The sequence below is a fragment of the Nymphalis io genome, chromosome 26 (assembly GCF_905147045.1).
Source record: "Nymphalis io chromosome 26, ilAglIoxx1.1, whole genome shotgun sequence".
In the NCBI taxonomy this organism is placed as follows: Eukaryota; Metazoa; Arthropoda; class Insecta; order Lepidoptera; family Nymphalidae; genus Nymphalis; species Nymphalis io.
Genome location: NC_065913.1, coordinates 5852163 through 5874035, shown reverse-complemented (window position 1 = coordinate 5874035; position 21873 = coordinate 5852163). Strand labels below are relative to the sequence as shown.

At 38.0% G+C, this 21873-nt stretch overlaps 1 protein-coding gene across 1 annotated transcript in view; it reads right to left on the bottom strand.

The window, feature by feature from the left end:
* Positions 1–1432: 1432 nt before the first annotated feature.
* The window catches only part of LOC126778390 (B-cell receptor CD22-like), a 49555-nt gene continuing 29114 nt past the window's right edge, over positions 1433–21873 (bottom strand). Inside the window, exons 5-21 of the mRNA XM_050501878.1 lie at positions 20681–20794; positions 17417–17538; positions 17128–17185; positions 9249–9400; positions 8626–8770; positions 7858–7988; positions 7474–7627; positions 6315–6409; positions 5512–5602; positions 5306–5419; positions 5121–5233; positions 4762–4939; positions 4549–4677; positions 4391–4477; positions 3438–3814; positions 2122–2347; positions 1433–1573 (exon numbers count right to left, since the gene is read on the bottom strand). Coding sequence (XP_050357835.1) covers positions 1485–1573; positions 2122–2347; positions 3438–3814; positions 4391–4477; positions 4549–4677; positions 4762–4939; positions 5121–5233; positions 5306–5419; positions 5512–5602; positions 6315–6409; positions 7474–7627; positions 7858–7988; positions 8626–8770; positions 9249–9400; positions 17128–17185; positions 17417–17538; positions 20681–20794 — 2375 coding nt within the window. The 3' untranslated portion in view covers positions 1433–1484. The remainder of the gene's footprint in view (positions 1574–2121; positions 2348–3437; positions 3815–4390; positions 4478–4548; positions 4678–4761; positions 4940–5120; positions 5234–5305; positions 5420–5511; positions 5603–6314; positions 6410–7473; positions 7628–7857; positions 7989–8625; positions 8771–9248; positions 9401–17127; positions 17186–17416; positions 17539–20680; positions 20795–21873) is intronic.

Below are 21873 nucleotides of genomic sequence, written 5' to 3'. Positions count from 1 at the left end.
TACACTGCTCACTCACGTGTTTTACTACAACAATAAATAGAATTTTAGTAGAAATTTAACTTATCATAGTCGTGTTATTCTTACATTGATAAAATGAAAACTTTATTAATAAAATGTATATAGCTTTTATAAAGCTAGCGAGCGCTTACGCCTAACGTAACGCGGCCGGCGACTGCCAGCGATCGTTACACAGTTTAGTAGTTTTCCATTATACAGTTACAGCGTGTTTAGGCTAGTGTGGAGGTACCACCCACTCATCAAATATTCTACCGCAAAAGAGCAGTACTTGGTTGTGGTCCGGCTTGATTTCCGGTGAGCCAGTGTATCTGCAGACAGGAGGGACATAACATCTTCGTTCCAAGGTTGGTGGCGCATTGACAACGTAAGAGATGGTTCATATTTTTATCAGCCCATTGTCAATGGGCAGTGGTGACCACGTACCATCAGGTGATCACTTGGACGTCCACCTAGGCTTAAAAAAAACATTACTTTTCGTTCTCACCAAACGAATACGTTATAATATATGCGTGGTCACTGGCCTATTGCAATATTACGTCCTACGCCACGGACACTGATTGGCTACTTAGCAGCCTTCTCGTCAGACAGCCAATCAGCTTACGAATAGTGTGAACGAAAAATTCAGCTTGCCTCAACGATCATACCTAGGCTGAAAGTGAGCCTGCTTGCTAGACTTGGGACATATTTGGTATATCGTGATACTAGATGTCACAGTGACATTAACTCAAACATACCTGTGACAATAAGGTATAAAAACACGTTATTTATACTTTATTACCCAATTTATAATTATAATTTACTTATTCAATATTATTATGCAATAGCGATATTATTCATGTGTGATGATAAACACGCCTCAACTCAAATGCTTACAGTCGGTACGTTAGTTGTGAACGCTCGCTAAATGTTACATTAAGTACAATTATCAACTTAAAGTAATATTCCAGAAAACACCGATACATCTATTTAAATGTTTTTTTTACTTCCATCGAAGCTCATGATTCCATTCTATTAAAAATCTAACAATACCTTAACTAATATGGCAACACATTCTATTATTTATCTGTACATTAAATACACAAATTATTTACAATGATAATTATATATACAATTATTAACAATAAACATTAAAATTTTATTTATTCTTAAATATTATTTATATATTTTTCAGTGAAACTTATTAAGCGCGAACACTTCGATCATTTAAAATGTCAGTCTTAAAATTTTAGAAAAATTCGAATAACCGTTAAAAATTTGAAAACATTAAGCAAAATTGACATTACGCAACGTAGAGTACGTTATGAATAAAAATTAATTTACAAAGGATTAAAATTTTGTTCAGATTTCATCTATTGTAAAATTTTTAATAAAGTAACTCACTTTTGACTAGTGATATTAATATGCACCGTTTTTTCACAAAGTTTAGCACATCACATTTTCGTTTCTGAGTAATCATCAACGTTTTCTCACCTACACTCTTGTCTATGGTCATTTTGTTGTGTGTTGGTTTCAACGGATTTCATAGTGGATTCTACGTCCGGGCGTGATGGGTTACCTGTGAATTGGGTATTGGTTAGAATTCTATTTTATTAAATTGATCTGTATTGTTAATCTAGTGGCTAGCTTGTATGGGTATAGACCCAGGGGTCTGCGATTTTTAATTCTAGGTCGGGGAAATTAAAATGTATTTTCTGTTGAGGGATCCTCATTGCCTGGTATCGGGAAGATTACAGCGTTACAAATCCCTGCCTGGTTGCGCAATTTAAGAGGCTGATCCTTCGCCAGAGCTGACTTCGATTTGTTCTGTTGCCATCGGACTATAATAGTAAGGGAATAGGGAGCACTTATCTTTGTTCTCACACCTTGGCTGTATGAAATCTCATGGGCAGTTGGCTATACTGTATTAAAAATGGCGTAACAAAAGTTCGTCAGGACATTATGTTCATCATGCCAACTAACAGTGGGCTTCTACTGAGAATTACTTAACAGAAAAGTTTAAAAACCTTTTATTGAATCGACTTTTGAAACCAGGACCTTAGAATTGTCAGCCTTATCAGTTAATAGACAAACGAGACAATTAGTTAAATACCATTTAAAACTTACCAATAGCTGACCTTTGCAGCAAATTCTTGCTAAAGTAAGCACTGGTGCTATCTGGGTTGACTCGCACTGGGGGCGAAGCGCCGCGGTACTCTTGCGTGATTGAACGAGGCTCCGCGTGGTAAGATTCCAGTTCAGGCATCTGAGCTAAGTTTAGGGGATTCCTACTCGCCGTATTGTATACACTTGGGGGATACAACTCTGGAGGCATACACTGCTCCATTGGTAGCTACAATCATGGTAGAGCTTTACAATACAGTACATACAGTGCAATTACGTTTTTATATACTGTGGTTAAGAAAGATTATCTTATAAGTACGATCATCATCACTGATTTAAATGAAACTTTAATAAGTGTAAAGCATCCTCTATACGTATAAATAAGCCTTAACAGCCTGTAATGTCCCATTGCTGAGCAAAGATCCTCTTGAGGAAGGAAGGAAGAAGGTTATTGGAGCTCGTTCCAACATCCTGTTTCTATGACAATTGGATAAACATGTCATAATTTTTTATCGCGGAAATAAAGTTTCCCTACCGATGATTATAAACAAAAATTAGAAAAAATCTTCGCCCAACAGTAAGACATTTACAGTCTGCTAAGTTTGTTTATTTAAAGATTGGTGAGAAAAAATTCTTAAATATTATATTCTTAACTTAGACTGTATAAGTTTGATTTTAATATTTATGAGTGTATGGCGGACGAGCACATGGGCCACCTGATGGTAAGTGGTCATCAACGGCCATAAACATTGATATAGACATTGACATTGTAAGAAATATTAACCGTCGCTAACATCGCCAATGCGCCACCAACCTTGGGAACTAAGATGTTATGTCCCATTTGCCTATAATTACACTGGCTCACTCACCCTTCAAACCGGACCACAACAATAATGCTGTTTTGCGATAGAATATCTGATGAGTGGGCTGTACCTACCCAAACGAGCTTACACAAAGCCTTACCACCAGTATGTATCATATATGTATATATAGTATAAACGTAAAGACAAATAAACAACTTTGACATTGAATTGGCGCAATATCATTGTTTGAATAATCTATGATATTCATAATGGATCGAAAAAAATAACGTTTTGAATGTCGGCGAAGTTTTCCGAACTATGAAAGTAAAATTAAAGTGTAATGAGTTAAGTGGAATTGTGTTGTATTAAAAATAAAGTCATATCCATTTCTTTATAGTAGTACATTATATAGCACAGCTGTTAGCAAACCCATATTTTGGTATAGGTTATTGTTATTGGCTTGCCGTGTATGTATGGATAAACATTATCCATTAAAAAATAATGAAGTGCACTTACCAATCCACTCGTATTTAATGGCAAAGAATTCTTATACTTTAACCAATTCTCGTACACTTTGTCATACGGCGCTTGACAGTCGTTTGGACCAATATTTGGTATGTGGCTCAAGTTTGGTCCTAGATTTAAACTTGGTCCAATGTTGGGCATGTGAAGGCCATGTTGGTACTGATGCACTCTGAAGTCCAACGGACGTACTTGCACGTATTGGCTGCAAGGCTCGTTGTGTTCACAATGGCGATCGCAATTGTTGCCGTATTTATCAGAATCAGACTTGGAGAGAAGGGGTCGTATTGAACTGTAATCGGTCGCTGAAGATTTGTTTGAACAATTATCATTAATTTTACCTTCAATCGGTATTATATCTGGGTTTTTATCTGCAAATTGTAGGATATTATAGTACACTAGTAGACACCCGCGTTTAAGTGGGAGAGGGGGAGGGGATTTGAGTTGAGGTTCAAGCTTGCTTCAAACCAAATTTAATCAAAATCGGTTCAGTGGTTAAATCTTGAAAGCGTAACATACAGACGGAGTTACTTTTGTATTTATAACGTTTGTACTTGTAGTAAACGTTTGTTAATTATTATAATACTAATCAATAAATTATATAAAATACTATATTCTACTCTTGACTTTGGGTTATCAAAAACTACTCGCGCTTTATATCAAAAACGATTGATCGTATATAATATTGCAAAAATTTGTAGAAAATTTTAGCGTCTATAACTTACTAAACTAATAACTTCAAAAGGGATTTAAAGCATGGGAAACGAGATATTTACGAAAAAAAAACCGTTCTCGTTGCATTTTAACTTGAATTGTTAATTTATATAAGTTTTAAGCTTGTTATGTACACTTTCTGGCATTCAATTGAATGTATGTACCATAAATGGTATGTACGATGCATAATATACAATTTGTTAAGGACAATTACAGTACGCAAACCAGCTTACCTAAACTATCAACGCTTTCATCATTGTTACCAGTGAGCGGTGTGTTTGATATTTCATCTTGTTTACGTTTTGCTTTCTCATTTTTCTCTGTAACAAAATTGATACAAATTACAATCGAAAATTCTAGAGACTATTCATTCCTCGTAGTAATAGCTTACCTTCTTCCTTCTGACAGTATTTCCAGCAGAAGATAAATGCTGATATGGTCGTGATAGCTGCAATGCCAGCTACGGTACACAGTACTGTTACCAGTATAGTTGTCAATTCTACGCGAACTGGCACGTTTGCTATAAAAAAGAAGAATCATTACGATGCTATAAATAATTCATAAAAGAATAATTATTCAAAGTCACTATATATGATTTTCTAACCCGTTTGCCGCAGTGGGTGTTTTAGCAAGCTAGATGATAGTGTAAAGGGCTCACTGGACCCCTTGCTGTTGTAAGCACGAACGGACATGCCCACGGCGCCGGTCAGACCCCACACCGCAAACTGCGGCTCCTCGCTGCTCATGTTACGCAGCAACGAGCCCGTTGCCATATCGAACACCTAATTAAGAGTAAAATTTTAAATTGTAAATATTTTTTTTTCTTTCTTTTCTTGTATTTCTATTTCCACACACGTGTTTTCCGTAAATCTACGTTTCCAGATTAAAAAAATTATCGAGATATGGTAAATAATATTAATAAACAATAATAATATAAAATACTTGGCACAATAGGGCACCGACCTGCAAAAGAAAGGCCTGTCGCAGCCCACCGTCATGTCCGGACGCGCAGGCTAACGATACTGACTCGTGTGTCACGTTTGTGATCGTACAACTTTTCACAGGAGACGGCTTTTCTGGGACGATAATAATTTCGTTACAATCATTTCATATATAACCTTATTTATTAAAATAATACGATGGCTTACCAGCGGGTAAAATGTTGAACAAGCAGGGAACCTCCTGACGGCCCACCGAGTTAGTGCCGGCACATTGTACCCAGCCGTAGTCAGCTGAAGTGTTAACCGTGTATAGGTATCTACCTAAACAACCAATAACATCAGAATCATTTTTATTTGGACTGTTTATTTATATTGCGTACGGAATTCAGTATTACAGACACCAAAAGGCTTACCAAGATTGTTCTGCGCGTGTACAGCCATCGTATTGAGTTCGAGCTTCGAATGAGCCGTGCTATTGAGCCACCATTGATATGTCATGGCCTCCTAATAAAACACAAAACATAACTTTTATTGTATAATATAAAAAAAATTGTAACAATAGTTATAAATTGTTAGTTATGTTATATAATTTTATGTAACAAAATGTTATACAACTAATTACAACAAGATACAACTAATTATAACTTTTGTTATATATATGTATATATACATATAACAAAAGTTATAGTTTGTTTGTATATATACAGGCAGACCCAAACTGATAATTACAGAATGGTAAACAACAAGTTGAACCAGTGTGGGAGCGTTGATAACATATAACATTCTTAGCATGTACCAAAATGTTACACACTGTTATAAAATGTTATCGTATCTACAGAATATTTTATGGGACTGCTGTGTGGGACCCCAATATACGCACAAATTTAAATCATGGAACTTTTGCAATGGAGACAAGGAAACGATATTCATATTTATCTATTGAGGGCAAGCACCACTGAATTTTCATGTGCTTAATTTGTCATTATAATTCATCTCGTGCTTTACGGTGAAGGAAAACATCATGAGGAAACCTGCATGTGTCTAATTTTACTGAAATTCTGCCACATGTGTATTCCACCAACTCGCATTGGAGCAGCGTTGTGGAACAAGCTCCATACCTTCTCCTCAAAAAAGGGAGAGGAGGCCTTAGCCCAGCAGTGGGACATACACAGGCTGTTACTTTTTTTACTTTATTAATCTAGCCGTATTGCCTTACCTGTGGATTTGCCTCCAACTCACAGTCAATCTCCACGGTCTCTCCTCGAGCCGCACGCAGCGGTATTGGCTGAGTATTCTTGCACGTTGGGCTGTCTGTGGGCGGTAGACATGTTTAATATTTTGCAATTTTAAAAAAACCGCGTTAGATAAGTAACATGTTTTTCTCTAAGGATATTCTCAAAGCAGCACGAGAGGAACAGTGTAGTCTAGTCCTGCGCTAAAGCCTCTCTCGTGTATTAAGGATTATGTGAATATGGACATTTTTTACACAATTTTATATTCATTATAATGTCGTTCAATTGAATTAAATGCTTGTAATGATGTATCACTGTACCAGTCTACTATTATCGTTTTTTTTGTTATTATTGTGAAAATACCGATGGTGTTTCTCTTATCAGTAAATAATAAATATTAAAATATACCCTGTAGTTAGGCTAGTAGGAGGAATTTGGTCAAAAAACTTTGCTGGTTATGGCGTTAAGGCACGGATAGTCTATCGATGGTGAAATTTTCCCACGCAACTCGACAGCAGTTTTGCGTTGCATACATTGCATATGACGTAAGCATCATTTTAATTTAGACGCCCTTAGACTTTGGAACTGTAATATTTTCTTTTGTAATATATTCACTTTTTGTCTAAAATGCCTTATCACCAATAATTTCTTTTATTTAAGTACTTTTTGTATTATTCATTTTTTATTCATTTTTATTTCTTGTTATGTTTGAGGACTTATCGTTTTATTCGTTGTTACTGTATGTAGTATGTATATATATTATATACTTGTGATTTTATATGTATTGATAATATAATTTATTTATTGATATATAGTATGTGTATTTTATATTTACACTTATTTATTGGTTTGTTTTAATTATTAAAGATTAATGTCATTTTATTTTTCTATTACTTACACAGTTGGTTGCCTGGAAAAGATCGCTATGTAGCGATAAGGTCGCCATAATTGTAGTAAAGTAAGTATATTCCAATTCCTTGCAATGTAAATGCCAATCTTGGGATATAAATAATTTTGACCGTTGTGTTCATATTGCACTGGCTCATTTACATTTAGTAGTATAGAAACGGATTAGTGGGTGGTCCTTACGTAGATAAGCAGCATGCTACCACTATACAGATCATTAGATAGAAGGACACTTACACTTGACATCCAGGTGGAGTGGCTCGCTGGAACCCTCCCCCAGTGCGTTCCGTGCGACGCACACATACGCGCCAGCAGCACGGCGCGACACGTGCTGTAGCACGAGGCTCTGGTTGGCGACTACTATACCACCGCCACCACGTACCGTCGCACCCTGACCATATATTTAATTTATACCACCATATAATAATAAATTATTTCATTATAATAAAAATTTAAATTTATTCGCAAAATAGTAATAAAAATTATAAATACATATACGTAGATTAAATTGTTTTAATGTAAATTAAATAACAATGGCATACAATAACGATGTATTGTTTTGTTTGATATTTTACGAAATATTTATTCAATTATTAATCATAGATATTTGGTACAGCTTACGTTGTGCGTGAAATAGACATGCGTGTGCCACGGATTTGCCCGCACCATACAGTCTAAATAAACATCTGATCCTTCTACCACCTTAGAAGCGTCCAGGTTTGCGCCAAGCTCTAACTTCACTACTGGCAAATCTATAAACGATTACAGATTAATATGACTTGAAATGTATGATAATAATCACATTGATATAACTAGTATTCTAAATTATGTGTTTTTTATGGTATAGGTAGGCGGACGAGCATTTGGGCCACCTGATGGTAAGTGGTCAACAACGCCAATAGACATTGGCACTGTAAGATAAGTTAACCATCGCTTACATTGTCAATTATCCCCCAATCTTGAAAACTAAGATGTTACGTCCCTTGTGCATATATTACACTGGCTCACTATTCCTTCAAACCGGAACACAACAATACCAAGTACTGCTGTTTTGCGGTAGAATATATGATTAGTGGGTGGTACCTGCTCAGACGAGCTTGCACAACTTTTAATTTGTGTTCTTACCAATTTTAATTTGTAAATTAGCTAAAAACATTAATATCAATTGAACACTGACGATACGTTTTATTGTATCTTGCTTTTGTCATACATACATTATTTTTAGTGAAGTTTAATTTTTTGTTCTTTATTTTTGTGTACCCGTAGGTTGTATATATATGATAATTAAAGATATTCATCTTATTTTCTCAAATCTTTAAAGTAAATTGTTCTCTTTTTCTTGAGTAATTAATTCTTAAGCCGTATATTATAAATATTTCTTTAGCTTACGTTGTACTTCGAGCTGAAATCCATCCTCTCGAACGGCTCGTGGGAGAGCTGGTTGTGTAGCTCTGCAAGAGAGCACCCTACCCGCATCCTCGATACTGGGCATAAAGCTCAAAGTACTGCTGGTCACGTTGCCATCGGGAGAGGTCTTAACAAAGAACATATCCGAAATTAAAAAAAATTGAAGTAAATAATAATCATATAATGCTCATGACGTCTTATTGCAAATGTGCTTCAGTTGAAATTATACAAATAGTCACAATGCTAAGTTTAAAAAAATATTTTTTAATATAAAGCGATTGAGAAATACATTTTCTTAATACGTATATAAAAATAGTGTTACAAAATATATACCAATTACAAGATTAACATGCAAATAAAAGTTGTTGCTGTAATTGACGAAAATAAAAAAATAATTAACTTAAATCAAAGAGTGTGTTAACCAAATATATAATTCGTTTCACGAACACAAATACAGTAATAATTCGTCGTATATTTTTGATAAACTTTCATACTGGTAATCAGATAATTTGGAAACGAATTGTTAATTTTTTTATGGACTATTCCACAGTCCTCAAAATATATATAAAAAAACGGCAACTACGGGTAACGGTAACTATACTTACAGTTTCTCTAACAGTGGTGAGTCTTGTACCACCCTTCCACCAGGATATGTTGGGCGATGGTCGCGCGCCGACCGCTTGACACACCAGCTCTGCACGCCTTCCAGCTACCAGGGGTCGTTTACCCCCTAGCAACCTCACCCATAACGGTCGAACTGGGAACAAAGCCATCTATTATCACACTTACTACTTTGATTGAGCATTTTATTATTTAAGTTTTTTTTTGTGATTGTGATTTTATTTTTTATGTTATAGGTAGGTGGACTAATGGACTACTCGATGGTCCCCCTCGCCTATAGATATCGGCTATATAAGAAATATTAACCATTCTTTACATTCCTTAATGTTATGTCTCTATTGCCTGTAGTTACACTGGCTCACTTTCCTCACCTTTCAAACCGGAACGCAACAATACTAAATATTCGAGTTTAACCGTAGAAAATCTGATCAGTGGCCACCTTTTGTGCATACCATTAATATACTTTTTTGTGTTGACTGTATGTTTTTGTAACTATTTTTGGTTTACTATTGTTAAAAAGCAGATTCTATCCTATTATATTCTACCAACCTAAGCGGGCAAATATTACGTTCATTATGTTCCTAAATTGAAATTATATAATTTTAGTTTAAAGATTTAGTATATATATACTGGTGGTAGAGCTTTGTGCAAGCTCGTCTGGGTAGGTACCACTCACTCATCAGATATTCTATTGGAAACAGCAGTACTTGGTATTGTTGTGTTCCGGTCTGAAGGGAGAGTGAGCCAGTGTAATTACAGACACAAGGTATATAACATCTTAGTTCCCAAGGTTGGTGGCACATTGGCGATGTAAGCGATGCTCAAAATTTCTTACAATGCTAATATCTATGGACTTGGTGTCTACTTACCAATAGGTGACCCATATGCTCGTCCGCCTACCTATTCAATAAAAAAATATAGAAAGAAAAGAAAGACGAGGGTTACTTTTATTAAAACAATTATTTCGTAATTTAAAGTACCATTTCATTTCTTTCAACGAAATAAATCGCAGCTAAAAATCGGTATTCTAAAGCAAATCTTTTGTTCAGACTTTTCACCTTTCACAATAAACAAAAGAACGACCGGTATAAAACAACGCAATTCTCACTTTGAATAAACAGTGGGATTTTGCCGACATTATATTTAAAAAAAATAGTTTCCTGCCTGCGTGTTAAGGAGGACGGGGGGCAGGTATCAGTTACAAAAAATAACTTTCTTAGGGTTCAAGCTTTCTTCATACCAAATCTCATCAAAATCGGTTCAGTTTAGCCGTAAAAGAGTACCAGCTGGCTGTTACTCTTAATATATATATATATATATTTCTATTTATAACTAAGTAAACACAAAATACCCGCTCGTGAATGATTAACACTTCATTTTACCTGCCTATCCGAAAGTTCTGGGTTCAAACCCCGGGTTGGGTCATTTAAAAGTTTTGGGTATATATGAAGAGAAATTCTCAGTAGCAGAGTTCGAAAGTTGGTAGTGGTTTCTCTTGCCTTGGATAACACGTAAGGCCTTTGTTCCTAAGCCTCAACTTGAAAAGATAGACCATCCGTTATTGATATATTTAAATATTGAAATAGTAAATATTAATTATTTCTTATAACTTTCAGAAATCAGCTTATATAATTACTCTTACAATAATAACAACTACTATTTAACTGCGCTATCGTGAGTCTAAAATTATATCAATGAATAAAGTCTATAATGTTTAAATTTATACAAAGAAATAAAAACAAATTAACAAGCAGCCTATTAGTTAAACAAACAAAAGCGAATCTACGGAATTTCATACAAATCTTTCTAAGGGTCTGATTATATTTCACTCCAAAAATAAGGGGAAGAGGATATTTAGAATTCTGCACACAGCTTTATCAAGCTGTCAATTAAGTTACCGAGATCAGCATCGCGACGATACAAACAAAATGATTATATCTACCGCTATACGGGAGATCTGTCGCTAGTGCGGATTTATTAACTTATTCACTTCTACATAAACCTTATAAGGTATTTAAGCTTTAACGTGCTGTGATTGGTTGTTATTGAACCATACACACATACAAACGCACACACTGTTAATATTTCCTCTTTGTCTGTGTTTGTATTGGTAATTCAATGATTGCGAATTATTATATAGTATGTATAGTCCGAAAAAAGCCGAGATGGCCTAGTCGTTAGAACGCTTGAATCTTAACCGATGATCGTGGGTTCAAACCCAGGCAAGCACCACTGAATTTTCATGTGCTTAATTTGTGATTATAATTCATCTCGTGCTTGACGGTGAAGGAAAACATCGCGAGGAAACCTACATGTGTCTAATTTCATTGAAATTATGTCACATGTGTATTCTACCAACCCGCATTGGAGCAGCAGCGTGGTGGAGTAAGCTCTAAACCTTCTCCTCAAAAAGGGAGAGGAGGCCTTAGCCCAGTAGTGGGACATTAACAGACTGTTACTGTGTATGTATAGTCCTCCTCATCGATTTAGATGACGGCGACCCTATAAATTAATTATTATTTCTAACATGAGCCCTAATGCGGCTCGCTAGACAAAATTTGGTTTTTAAAACCCTACGACACGTTACAGTACAGTTGGCCCACAGAGTTGTATGTTTAGGATAGCAAATGTTTCTCTTTTCTTAACTGGCGCTTTTCGTCTAGTGCGTGGAGGCGGTTCTCAAACGCCTTAATCTTTTTGTAGATGGTAGAGCGCCAAGATGATCTTTGGGAAGCGATTACCTCCCAACATTCTGTGTCAATGTCAGTCTTATTATTGCGAATTATTATTGTGTGTGTGATAATATTGTTTTGTAAAATACACTGTTAAAGCCAGTAGCTTGTTAGACGTCAGAGATGTCGGACGTCTGCGTTTAATTCATATTTTTAAATAATTTTTACTATTACAAACACACACAATAACAATCCTTTTTGATAATAGCCTGATACTAACAACTTTAATATTGTAATTTAAATAAGAAGTACACTAAACATATAAACTACACTAAATATATATCCGTGTAGTGACGGAGAAAGAATACATTTCACTGCCCCTCTCGTTCCCATGGGTGTCGTAAGAGGCGACTAAGGGATATCTGAGCGACCATCTGCTCATCTGGTGGTAGGATGTTAAACATCCGCCTGGCTTGTTACCACCGTACGCATGGTGAAAAACTCGTATAGTGGCTTGCAGCCGCGTTTCGAGTTCAGCCAGCGTACAGCCAGAGCCCGAGCGAGTATTGCCGCGATGGGTGTTGGTCCAATGGAGACGGCTGTTGAACCAATGCCGGGGGAAACTGTATTGACCTGCCGGACAGGGAGACCCGAAGAAACGGCTGTTCCGCTGGCCGCCCGTGGCATAGTACAGGGGCCCGAGCGTGCCTAACCAGCTCGTGAGGCTGCCCCACCAGGCCACGGCCAGGTCCTGCCGATACCAGCTACCTTAATTATCCCGGCTACACGCTTGAAGAATCCTTCAAAGCGAAAGCCGGAGTATGCTTGTTCGTCAGGACGGATGTTTGCTGTCACCGACTGCGCTGCTTGTAGGACCCCTCCTTCTCCATGTTGGTGCTACGTGTGGACCTGGTTCGTCAGAGCCGGGTATACGTGTGCCTCTACAGATCCCACAATGACCACAGTGACTTGGAGACAAGCCGACTATTTGACCATCTTAGTCGGGAGGCAGATGCTGCGCAAGACCAATTTTCTAACGCAGAATTGGTGTTTTTGGGGGATTTTAATGCTCACCACGAATCATGGTTGAAATCCCTCAAAACTGACCATGCTGGAAGGACTGCTCATGCTTTTGCTCTCACACATGACTTGACCCAACTGGTTGATCAGCCCACCAGGATCCCACACATTGATGGGCAAGCACCTTCTCTACTGGACCTTCTGCTGACTTCTCACCCGGTGAAATATCAGGTTGTGGTTCAGGCTCCTCTTGGCTCTTCGGATCACAGCCTTATATCTACCAGAGTGCCACAGGCCAAGCTGCCGCCACTAGCGGTATTCAAACGTCGCGTTTGGCACTATAAGTCGGCGGATTGGGACGGTATGCGCGATTACTATGCATCGGTCCCTTGAAAGGAACGTTGCTTCAGTGGGAATGACCCGACAGCTGGTGCCGCTGCTGTTGCTGACGAGATCATGTTGGGAATGGAATACTACATTCCTAGCTCAGATCTCGTCAGTAGGAGTACGCGTAACCGTTGGTTCACTCGTGAATGTGCCGATGCTGTATCATCTAAGCAGGCGGCATATCGCAAGTGGATCAACGGCTGCATTAGCGGGGCATCTAACATTGACTCACTGAAAGCAAACTATAATAAAAATTCCAAGTCCTGTAGAAAGGCATACGCGAGAGCGGATGCACAGCGCATTGTACAGATTGGTCATGACCTTGTTTCGCATCCTAGGGGCTCCCGTAGCTTCTGGCGTCTGACCAAGTCTGTGCAAAACAATTTCTGCCAACCTTCGCTGCTACCGCTCAGAAATCCGGACGGATCGCTAGCTCACAGTCCGCAAGAGCAAGCTGATCTCCTGGCTAAACTCTTTGCCGACACTTCCGTCATCGATGATTGTAGTACGCTGCCACCTACAATACCTTCATGTGGCCATAAGATGCCTGACATTAAAATCAGGCAACGTGTTGTGCGTGCGGAGCTGCAATCACTTGATGTACGGAAAGCTGGTGGTCCCGATGGAATACCAGCCATAGTGCTGAAGAAGTGCGCAGCGGAGCTGTCTCCTGTGTTAACGCGCCTGTTCCAACTTTTTCTCTCTTCGGGATGTGTGCCGGAAGCTTGGAGAAGAGCTAATGTGCAAGCGGTTCCCAAAAAAGGGGATCGGTCCGACCCGGCAAATTATCGGCCAATAGCTATCACCTCAGTACTTTGTAAGGTGATGGAACGGATTCTAAACAACCAACTGATCCATTACCTAGAAGATCACTGTCTAATTAATGATCGTCAGTACGGGTTTCGACCAAAACGGTCCACAGGTGATCTTCTAGCGTACGTAACACACCTCTGGGGTGAAGCTATCGACAAGCATGGAGAATCGCTGGCTGTCAGCCTCGATATTTCCAAGGCTTTCGACAGGGTCTGGCACAGAAGTCTTCTCTCCAAGCTGCCGGCATATGTCTGCCTGCTCAGCTATGCACCTGGATTGCCAGTTTCCTACACAAGCGTAGCCTTCGTGTTTTAGTTGATGGTTGCGCTTCACAATTCTATGTAGTGAATGCTGGGGTCCCCCAGGGATCTGTGCTATCTCCCACACTCTTTCTTTTGCATATCAATGATATGCTCTCTCTTGGGAACATACATTGCTATGCAGACGATAGTACAGTGCATGGTGGATACCACGGACGCGCAGTGGCTGGGCGAGCGGAAATTGAGGAGAGGCGGAAGGATCTTGTCATTGAACTCGATAGGACTTTAGAGCTCATCGCCAAATGGGGCTCTGATAATCTTGTTGAGTTTAATGCCAAGAAAACACAGGTATGCGCTCTCACGGCGAAAAAGTCAACATTTTCCCCTCTTCCCTCCCTCTGTGGTACTCCGCTGGTGATGCAAAGCAAAATCGCCATGCTGGGGATTGACGTTCGCTGCGACCTTAGTCCAAGGGATTACATCGAGGCTGTTATAAAAACAGCTTCACGGAAACTCGGAGTTCTGAACAAGGTGCGGCGCTTTTTCACGCCACAACAACTGTGCCTGCTGTACAAAACACAGGTACGGTCTTGCGTGGAATATTGCTCGCACCTTTGGGATGGCTCCGCTAAGTACCTACTCGAGGCCTTGGACCGGTTGCAGCGACGTGCCGTACGCATTATTGGCGACGTAAAGGTCACAAACACCCTTGAACCTTTACAATTGCGTCGTGAGATAGCAGCACTGAGCGCTTTCTATCGACTGTATCACGGCAAGTGCTCTGAGGAATTATTCTCTCTAATTCCTGCTTCCCCCTTCCTTCTTAAGTCCACGCGAGCTGGTTCTCGATGTCACCGCCTAACTGTGACATCAATTCCATCGCGAATAAAGAAATTTGGCAACTCCTTTCTTTGTCGCACTTCCAAAAAATGGAATTCCTTACCAGCTCACGTGTTCCCCTCCTCTTACAACCCGGGTTCCTTCAAACGAGGCGTGAAGAGGCATCTTGCGGGCCGGCAAGGCGAAGGCGGCTAGTGCGGAACGTTTTTCCCGTCTGTACTGGCCGTCGTCGCGTTTGGACTCTACTACCACTTACCATCAGGTGGAGTAGAGTCATTTGCCCTCCCGGCGAATATAAAAAAATAAAAAAAATAAAGAAATATTAAATAATTTTAAATTTATTTTTTCTCTCCTATAGACAATAATATTTATATTTTTTTTATATAATACATTTGTATGTGGGAGGCAGGAATGAAATGAAAATTAATAAATGAAATCGTTTTTGATTATAAAAACACTATTAGTTATTTCAATTTAATAAATCGACTTAAAACGCATTAAGACCAATATCTAACGATTTATTTCAAGCTACAGCTTCCGCTACGGATATTAACACGTATCTCCATTAGAAAGAGGCAAGCATTGTTTATGGGTATGTTAGAGCAGGACAGCTATCTTCCATGCATCATGGGTTTGTTATGATGGCTATTTATTAATGGGATTAAATAAAAGTGTGGTACTCGTTCATTGATAAATGACATCTCCTTGGTAGGAGATAATTATTTGTACAAAAAAAATAATTAAAAATGAAGTTGTGTTAGCACCGCCTCGTTGGCTCAGTAAACTAGTTAATGATGTAAAAATCGGAGTCTCGAATTCGTCACTGGTCGGACCAAAAGTTTTCGGGTCTTATTATTAATAAAATTTTAGTAGCATTTAGGATTTAAGAAATTTGGCAGTCTCGCAAACACACAACACTCCTGCATCAGGAAACAAAACTAATTTAACAAGAGAAAGGTCAGAATCATTGTCGGTCTTTTGATATAGATTGTCTTAAGAGTAGACAGTGACATTGAGGATGAGATTTTTTTACACGTGCAATGCAGGTGTTTGTGGATATTATAGGGCCAGATCATAAAATTGCAATACGACGTCGCAATGTACAACGATAAGAGAAATATGTATTCGTTGGTGATGTAAATATGTCAATCCGTTTTTACTGGTGGTAGGGCTTTGTGCAAGCTCGTCTGGGTAGGTACCACCCACTCATCAGATATTCTACCGCAAAACAGCAGTACTTGTTGTGTTTCGGTTTGAAGGGTGAGTGCGCCAGTGTAATTACAGGCACAAGGGACCTAACATCTTAGTTCCCAAGGTTTGTGGCGCATTGGCGATGTAAGCGGTGGTTAACATTTCTTACAATGTCAATGTCTATGGGCGTATGGGTGACCACTTATCATCATATGACCCATAAGCCGCCTACCTATACTTAAAAAAATCCTCACCATGATAGTGAAATGCATTCCTGCACAAAATCGTAAGGCTATTCAGTAAGCACCGCAAGAAACGGTCGTGAAATATCAGCAAGAGATGTGCGACATTGACCATTATAGTTATGCACCAAAATAGTATATCACCATAAGTTGGTTGTCAACATTTTACTGGTGATTAATTGAGTTCTTACAGAATCGCACAACAGTTCTCTATGTTGTATTCGCAGTTTTGTGTTTAGACCCTTACGTTATTAAATTCATCTGCCTCGTTGCTCAAGTAACTAGCTCGTTTGAATACATGTAGCCATATGTATAACCCAGTTCGATTTCCGAGGTCCCGCGCCGGGGTTTTGGTATCTGTGTTATTTTTTTTTTCTAACGTTCATTATATAAATACATTAATTTCAATTAATAAGTAGATAAATTAAAGTAACATACGGTTCACATCAATCGTCAGGATCTCGGAGAGCGGCGCTATCGAAGGATCCGTCACTGCCTGTTAAAATAAAAAAATAATATTATGACCTTATTTTATTAATTTTTTAACACCTTTTAAAATATTCCATGGATTACGTGAACATTAACCGAAGACTGGGTAAGCATATCTGAATTTTCATGTGCTTAATCTGTGTTTATTAATTCATCTCCCATCGAGAGGAAACCTAAATGTGTACCGTGCTAACTCATATGCTATCCTTTTCTATTTAAAATAAAACCTGTATTTTACCTGACAGGTGACTTCAGAGCCGTAGTCGGCTCGTTGCAGTGTGAAGGAGACGGTGGCGCGCGCCTCCGAGTTCGCGAGTAGCGCGTGCGACTTCCACCAGGAAACGCGTGCTGGTGGACGACCTATATCCACAAATATATTATTATTGCTATACTCAACATTAAATTAAGAACAAGTTCGTTTAACTCCAACCCACATTGGAGTAACATGGTAATTAGATCCAAGGCCTTCTCAAGGCCCAGCATCTACTGTTACTTTACTTTTTAACTTTATGTTAAAATTGTTTATTTATTATATTATTACTTTATTTAATGATTCTAAAAAAAAAACAAATTTTAAGTAATCTTCACCAACAAAAATCATTAATCGAAGTCCACATGGTGATGTAAATGAAAAAAGAGGGGTAAATTTAAAACAATAAACGGAACAGGAAATGAGCTATAAAAGGGGCCTCGAATGGAGTGCCTAAACAAAAGTACCGCTGAATGTCATCAAAAGTGACGACCGTTGGTAGGAAATAACGGTAAATAAATGAAATGCCACTCGTTCATAGATGAAATGAAAATGGTTAAACTTGTAAGGGTATTGTAATTTTTAAATATATATTCTGCTTTAGTAGCCACAATATTCAGTGGCTATCTTATGTAGCGGATCTCGAGGTTGTTTCATACCAGGTCAGAAATTCTCAATAGCAGACTGATGTTTGGAAGTTAGGCAAGCACGAATTTTCGTGTACTTAATTTGTATTTATAATTCATTTTAAGGTGAAGGGAAAATATGGACAACTGCATGAGTCTAATTTCACTGAAATTTTGCCAAATGTGTATCAATCAATCTGCATTGGAGCAGCGTGATGGAATAAGCTCCAAACCGTCTCCTCAAAGGTAGAAGCATTATCCCGGCAGTGAGACATTCACTATTACTTTTCTTTTGTAGCGTTAGCACTCGAAAATCATGTAAAACCGTTGGTCCTGCTTCCCGCTGGATTATATGAGTGAGGGAAAAAAATATGCACTATAATATCCTGTTGGCTATTCTCCATTACGAATGACCATTAACAAAATCAGAATCCGCATTAAAAGTTTTATACGATGAGTCATTAAAATAATATTTCTAGGATATAATCTAATACACAATTTATAATGGAGTCGACGTATATAAATATACATGGATTTTTATGGAAATGGTTCTGAGAAAGTAGGTCATCTATATATGTCTTACCTAGTCATAAGTTATTGTAACATTAATAAACAAACATATATTACATATGTTACTGTTTTCCGATTTCAACAAGCAATATAAGAAATACTACATACACTATTATCGAATGGAAATAGTGTATAACATCGAATAGAAGTTACTTGATATCAGACCACCTCGTTGGTCTCGTGGCTCAAACTCCGAGTGGTACATTAAAAAGTTATACAGTCTTTCTGCCGAAGGTTATCAGTAGGAGACCGGCGTTTATAAGTAACAAGTGCGCACTTCTGTACGTCAGAAAGTTCTTAGAACCTTTGGTCCTGTACTCTTTCATGTCGTGTCGCATTGCCGTCCCATTAGGTTATTAGTGTGAGGGAATAGAGAGTGCACATGTGTTTGCGCACACACTTGTGCACTATAATATGTCCTGGGCAGTTGGCTAATCGCCCTTTATATTGCCTAGTAGTAAGAACACGTGAATCGTAATCGAAGACTAAAATTCACACTTGGAAAGAAAAATATCGTGAGGAAACCGGCATGTGTCATATGCAAATCTGCAACATGTAAGGCCTTAGTCCAGCTGTGGGTTCAGCAATGGGACATTCAAATGCTGTATTTTTAGTTTTTTGTTTAATTTAAAAATAAAGATTAATTTAATCAAGAGCTTGCAGTGTGTGATACAGCAGCGCTATTAGCAAACCTCAAGTAATATGTAAATCTAAGTTTTTTTATCTTTACTCCTCTTCCCATTAGAATAAACAATAGTAACGTAATTACTCTTCAATTAATTATTCTTACACTAACAACTACATTTTCGTTCAAACAACTGAAATTAGGATCGTTACACACAAAAGTGGTTCAGATACAAAAGACGATGAGGGTGAGTTCAGACGCGTACAATGGTACGGGTTCAATTCATATGGGTAATTGTTTTACCTTAACAAGGGGTGGGAACCTAGTGTGCATTGTAATAGCTCGATTTAAACATGCCCTGAATTGGTTCTTAATTATCAGAAAAATTTTGGGGACTTGAAATTCTATACCTAAAATTTAATACTACTTACACAATACGTATTTTATACATGTTGATAGGGCGTTGAGCTAACCCGTCTGCGTAGGTACCACCCACTCATCATATATTCTATCGCTAAGCAATACTTGGTATTGCTATGTTTCGGTTTGAAGAGCGAATGAGCCAGTGTAATTACAAGCACAACATATCTTAGTTCCCAAAGTTGGTGGCGCTTTGGCAATTTAAGTAATGGTTTATATTTCTTATAACGAATGTTTATAAGTGACTACCATTATGAGGCCCAATTGCGCAATTACATAAAATGTTTCACAAATAGCGGTGAAATATTTGGTAATTCGAGATTGTATAGTTTCAGTCTCCGTCTTAGAAACCACGTAACTTTCCGAGAGTATCCCCTGGAAAGCCATCCATTTCTGGGTAAACAAAGATTTATCTGTGATTTAAAAGAAAGATAGTAGTGATATTTAACACCAACCTCTCAAAAAAAGCATTCATTGTTTGCTCCGGATGTTTGTAACTTGATTAAAAATAAGATTTATTTTTTTAGAATAAACAGGTAACAAATAACAGATGTGGTGTAATAACTAAATCATATACATATATACATATAATGTCCTCCAGACCGATTTCGGCCACAGCGGCCAATCTCAAGGGAGGCTAACCTACGTAGCTGGACGTATTATAGTGCACAATCAGTTTTACGTCCTTTCGGGGCACAGGAGTGTTCACAAATTTTTTCGACAGATATTCTCAATTTTTATCGCACCGACTAGGCGTTTACACCCGGCTACAGTACGTTGGTTACAGGATCTGTAGCCTTATATACAGCCACTAGACCAATGACTTAAATAAGTAACAGTCGCGGGCACCAGCTGATAAATAATTAAATAATTAATGACGCCATTATTTTGATTGATGTAATTATAAACGTTTTCTTTATCAATAAATGCAGTTTTTTTAACGTATGCTATAACTCAGAATAGTTTATTTATAAGCACACTTAAAGATTAACAACATCAAAGGAAACTCGCCTCCAACAGCGACGCAAGTGAGATTGACTTCAGTGCCCTCGTCGTAGGGGCCGAGCACGCCGCCTTTGATCTCGTCACCTTCCTGATCCAGAATCAGCAGCCGCTCAGGTGGAACTGTGAACCAGATATATATTTAAGTAAAACATACATTTGTTCTTAATAAGCTTTATCCAGTCGTGATACCGTGAAGCCCCGTTTGGTTTAATCATAAAAACTGCTTTCATTAATACTTTTGTACTTCTGTGTTATGGTTTAAAGCCTAGTGAGCCAGTACTTGTGGCAAATACTGTTTTATTTTACTACTAGTTTCATGTTACTCAGTTCAAGTTTGTTTCATAACAAATTTCATCAAAAAAATTGGTTCAGGGGTTTGGTTTAGCCATGAAAACGTAATAGACAGAGGTTATTTCGCATATAGAATATTAGTATATATTAGATCCCATTCTGTGCGGCGCATTGATGGGAAAAATGACCATTTATAACCTGGTGAAATAATTTGAAAGCTAAGAAAATATTTTTTTTATGAAAATAGCTACGTACCACGCCAGTTCACTTTGTACGGAAACGAATAATTATTTATTACAAAATAAACTTTTAAATATTACGTCACGTTTTATGATTTAGCCATTTTGACATATTTCGCGTTAATTAAATATTAATAATTCCTCCAGACCGATTTTGGCCACGGCAGCCAATCTCAAGAGAGATTAGCTAACTGCGCAGGAGATACTATAGTGCACAAGTGCGCAAACACAGGTGCACTCTCCATTCCCTAACTCTCATAATCCTATGGGACGGCAATCCGACACGACCGGAAAAAGTTCAGGCGCAGGACTAACGGCTTTAAGTGCTTTCCAAGGCACGGGAGTCAACACACTTCCAACTTCCAGACATCGGGCTGCTACTGAGAATTTTCTGACAGAAAAACCCAATAACTTTTAATTGGCTCGACCTGGGAATTGAACCCACGACCGGGTCTGCGGCTTTACATCAAGTCACTAGATCAACGAGGCAGTTAATTAAATATGATACATATTGACAAACAAAGATAATAAATAGCTTATATAGTAATATAATTATTTTATCTCCATTGGCTGTAATCTCATTAGGTAACGGCCTATAATGTCCCCACTGTGACACAGAAAACAAAAGAAAAATATTTTATTATTGTTATTATGTATTTATGTATATAA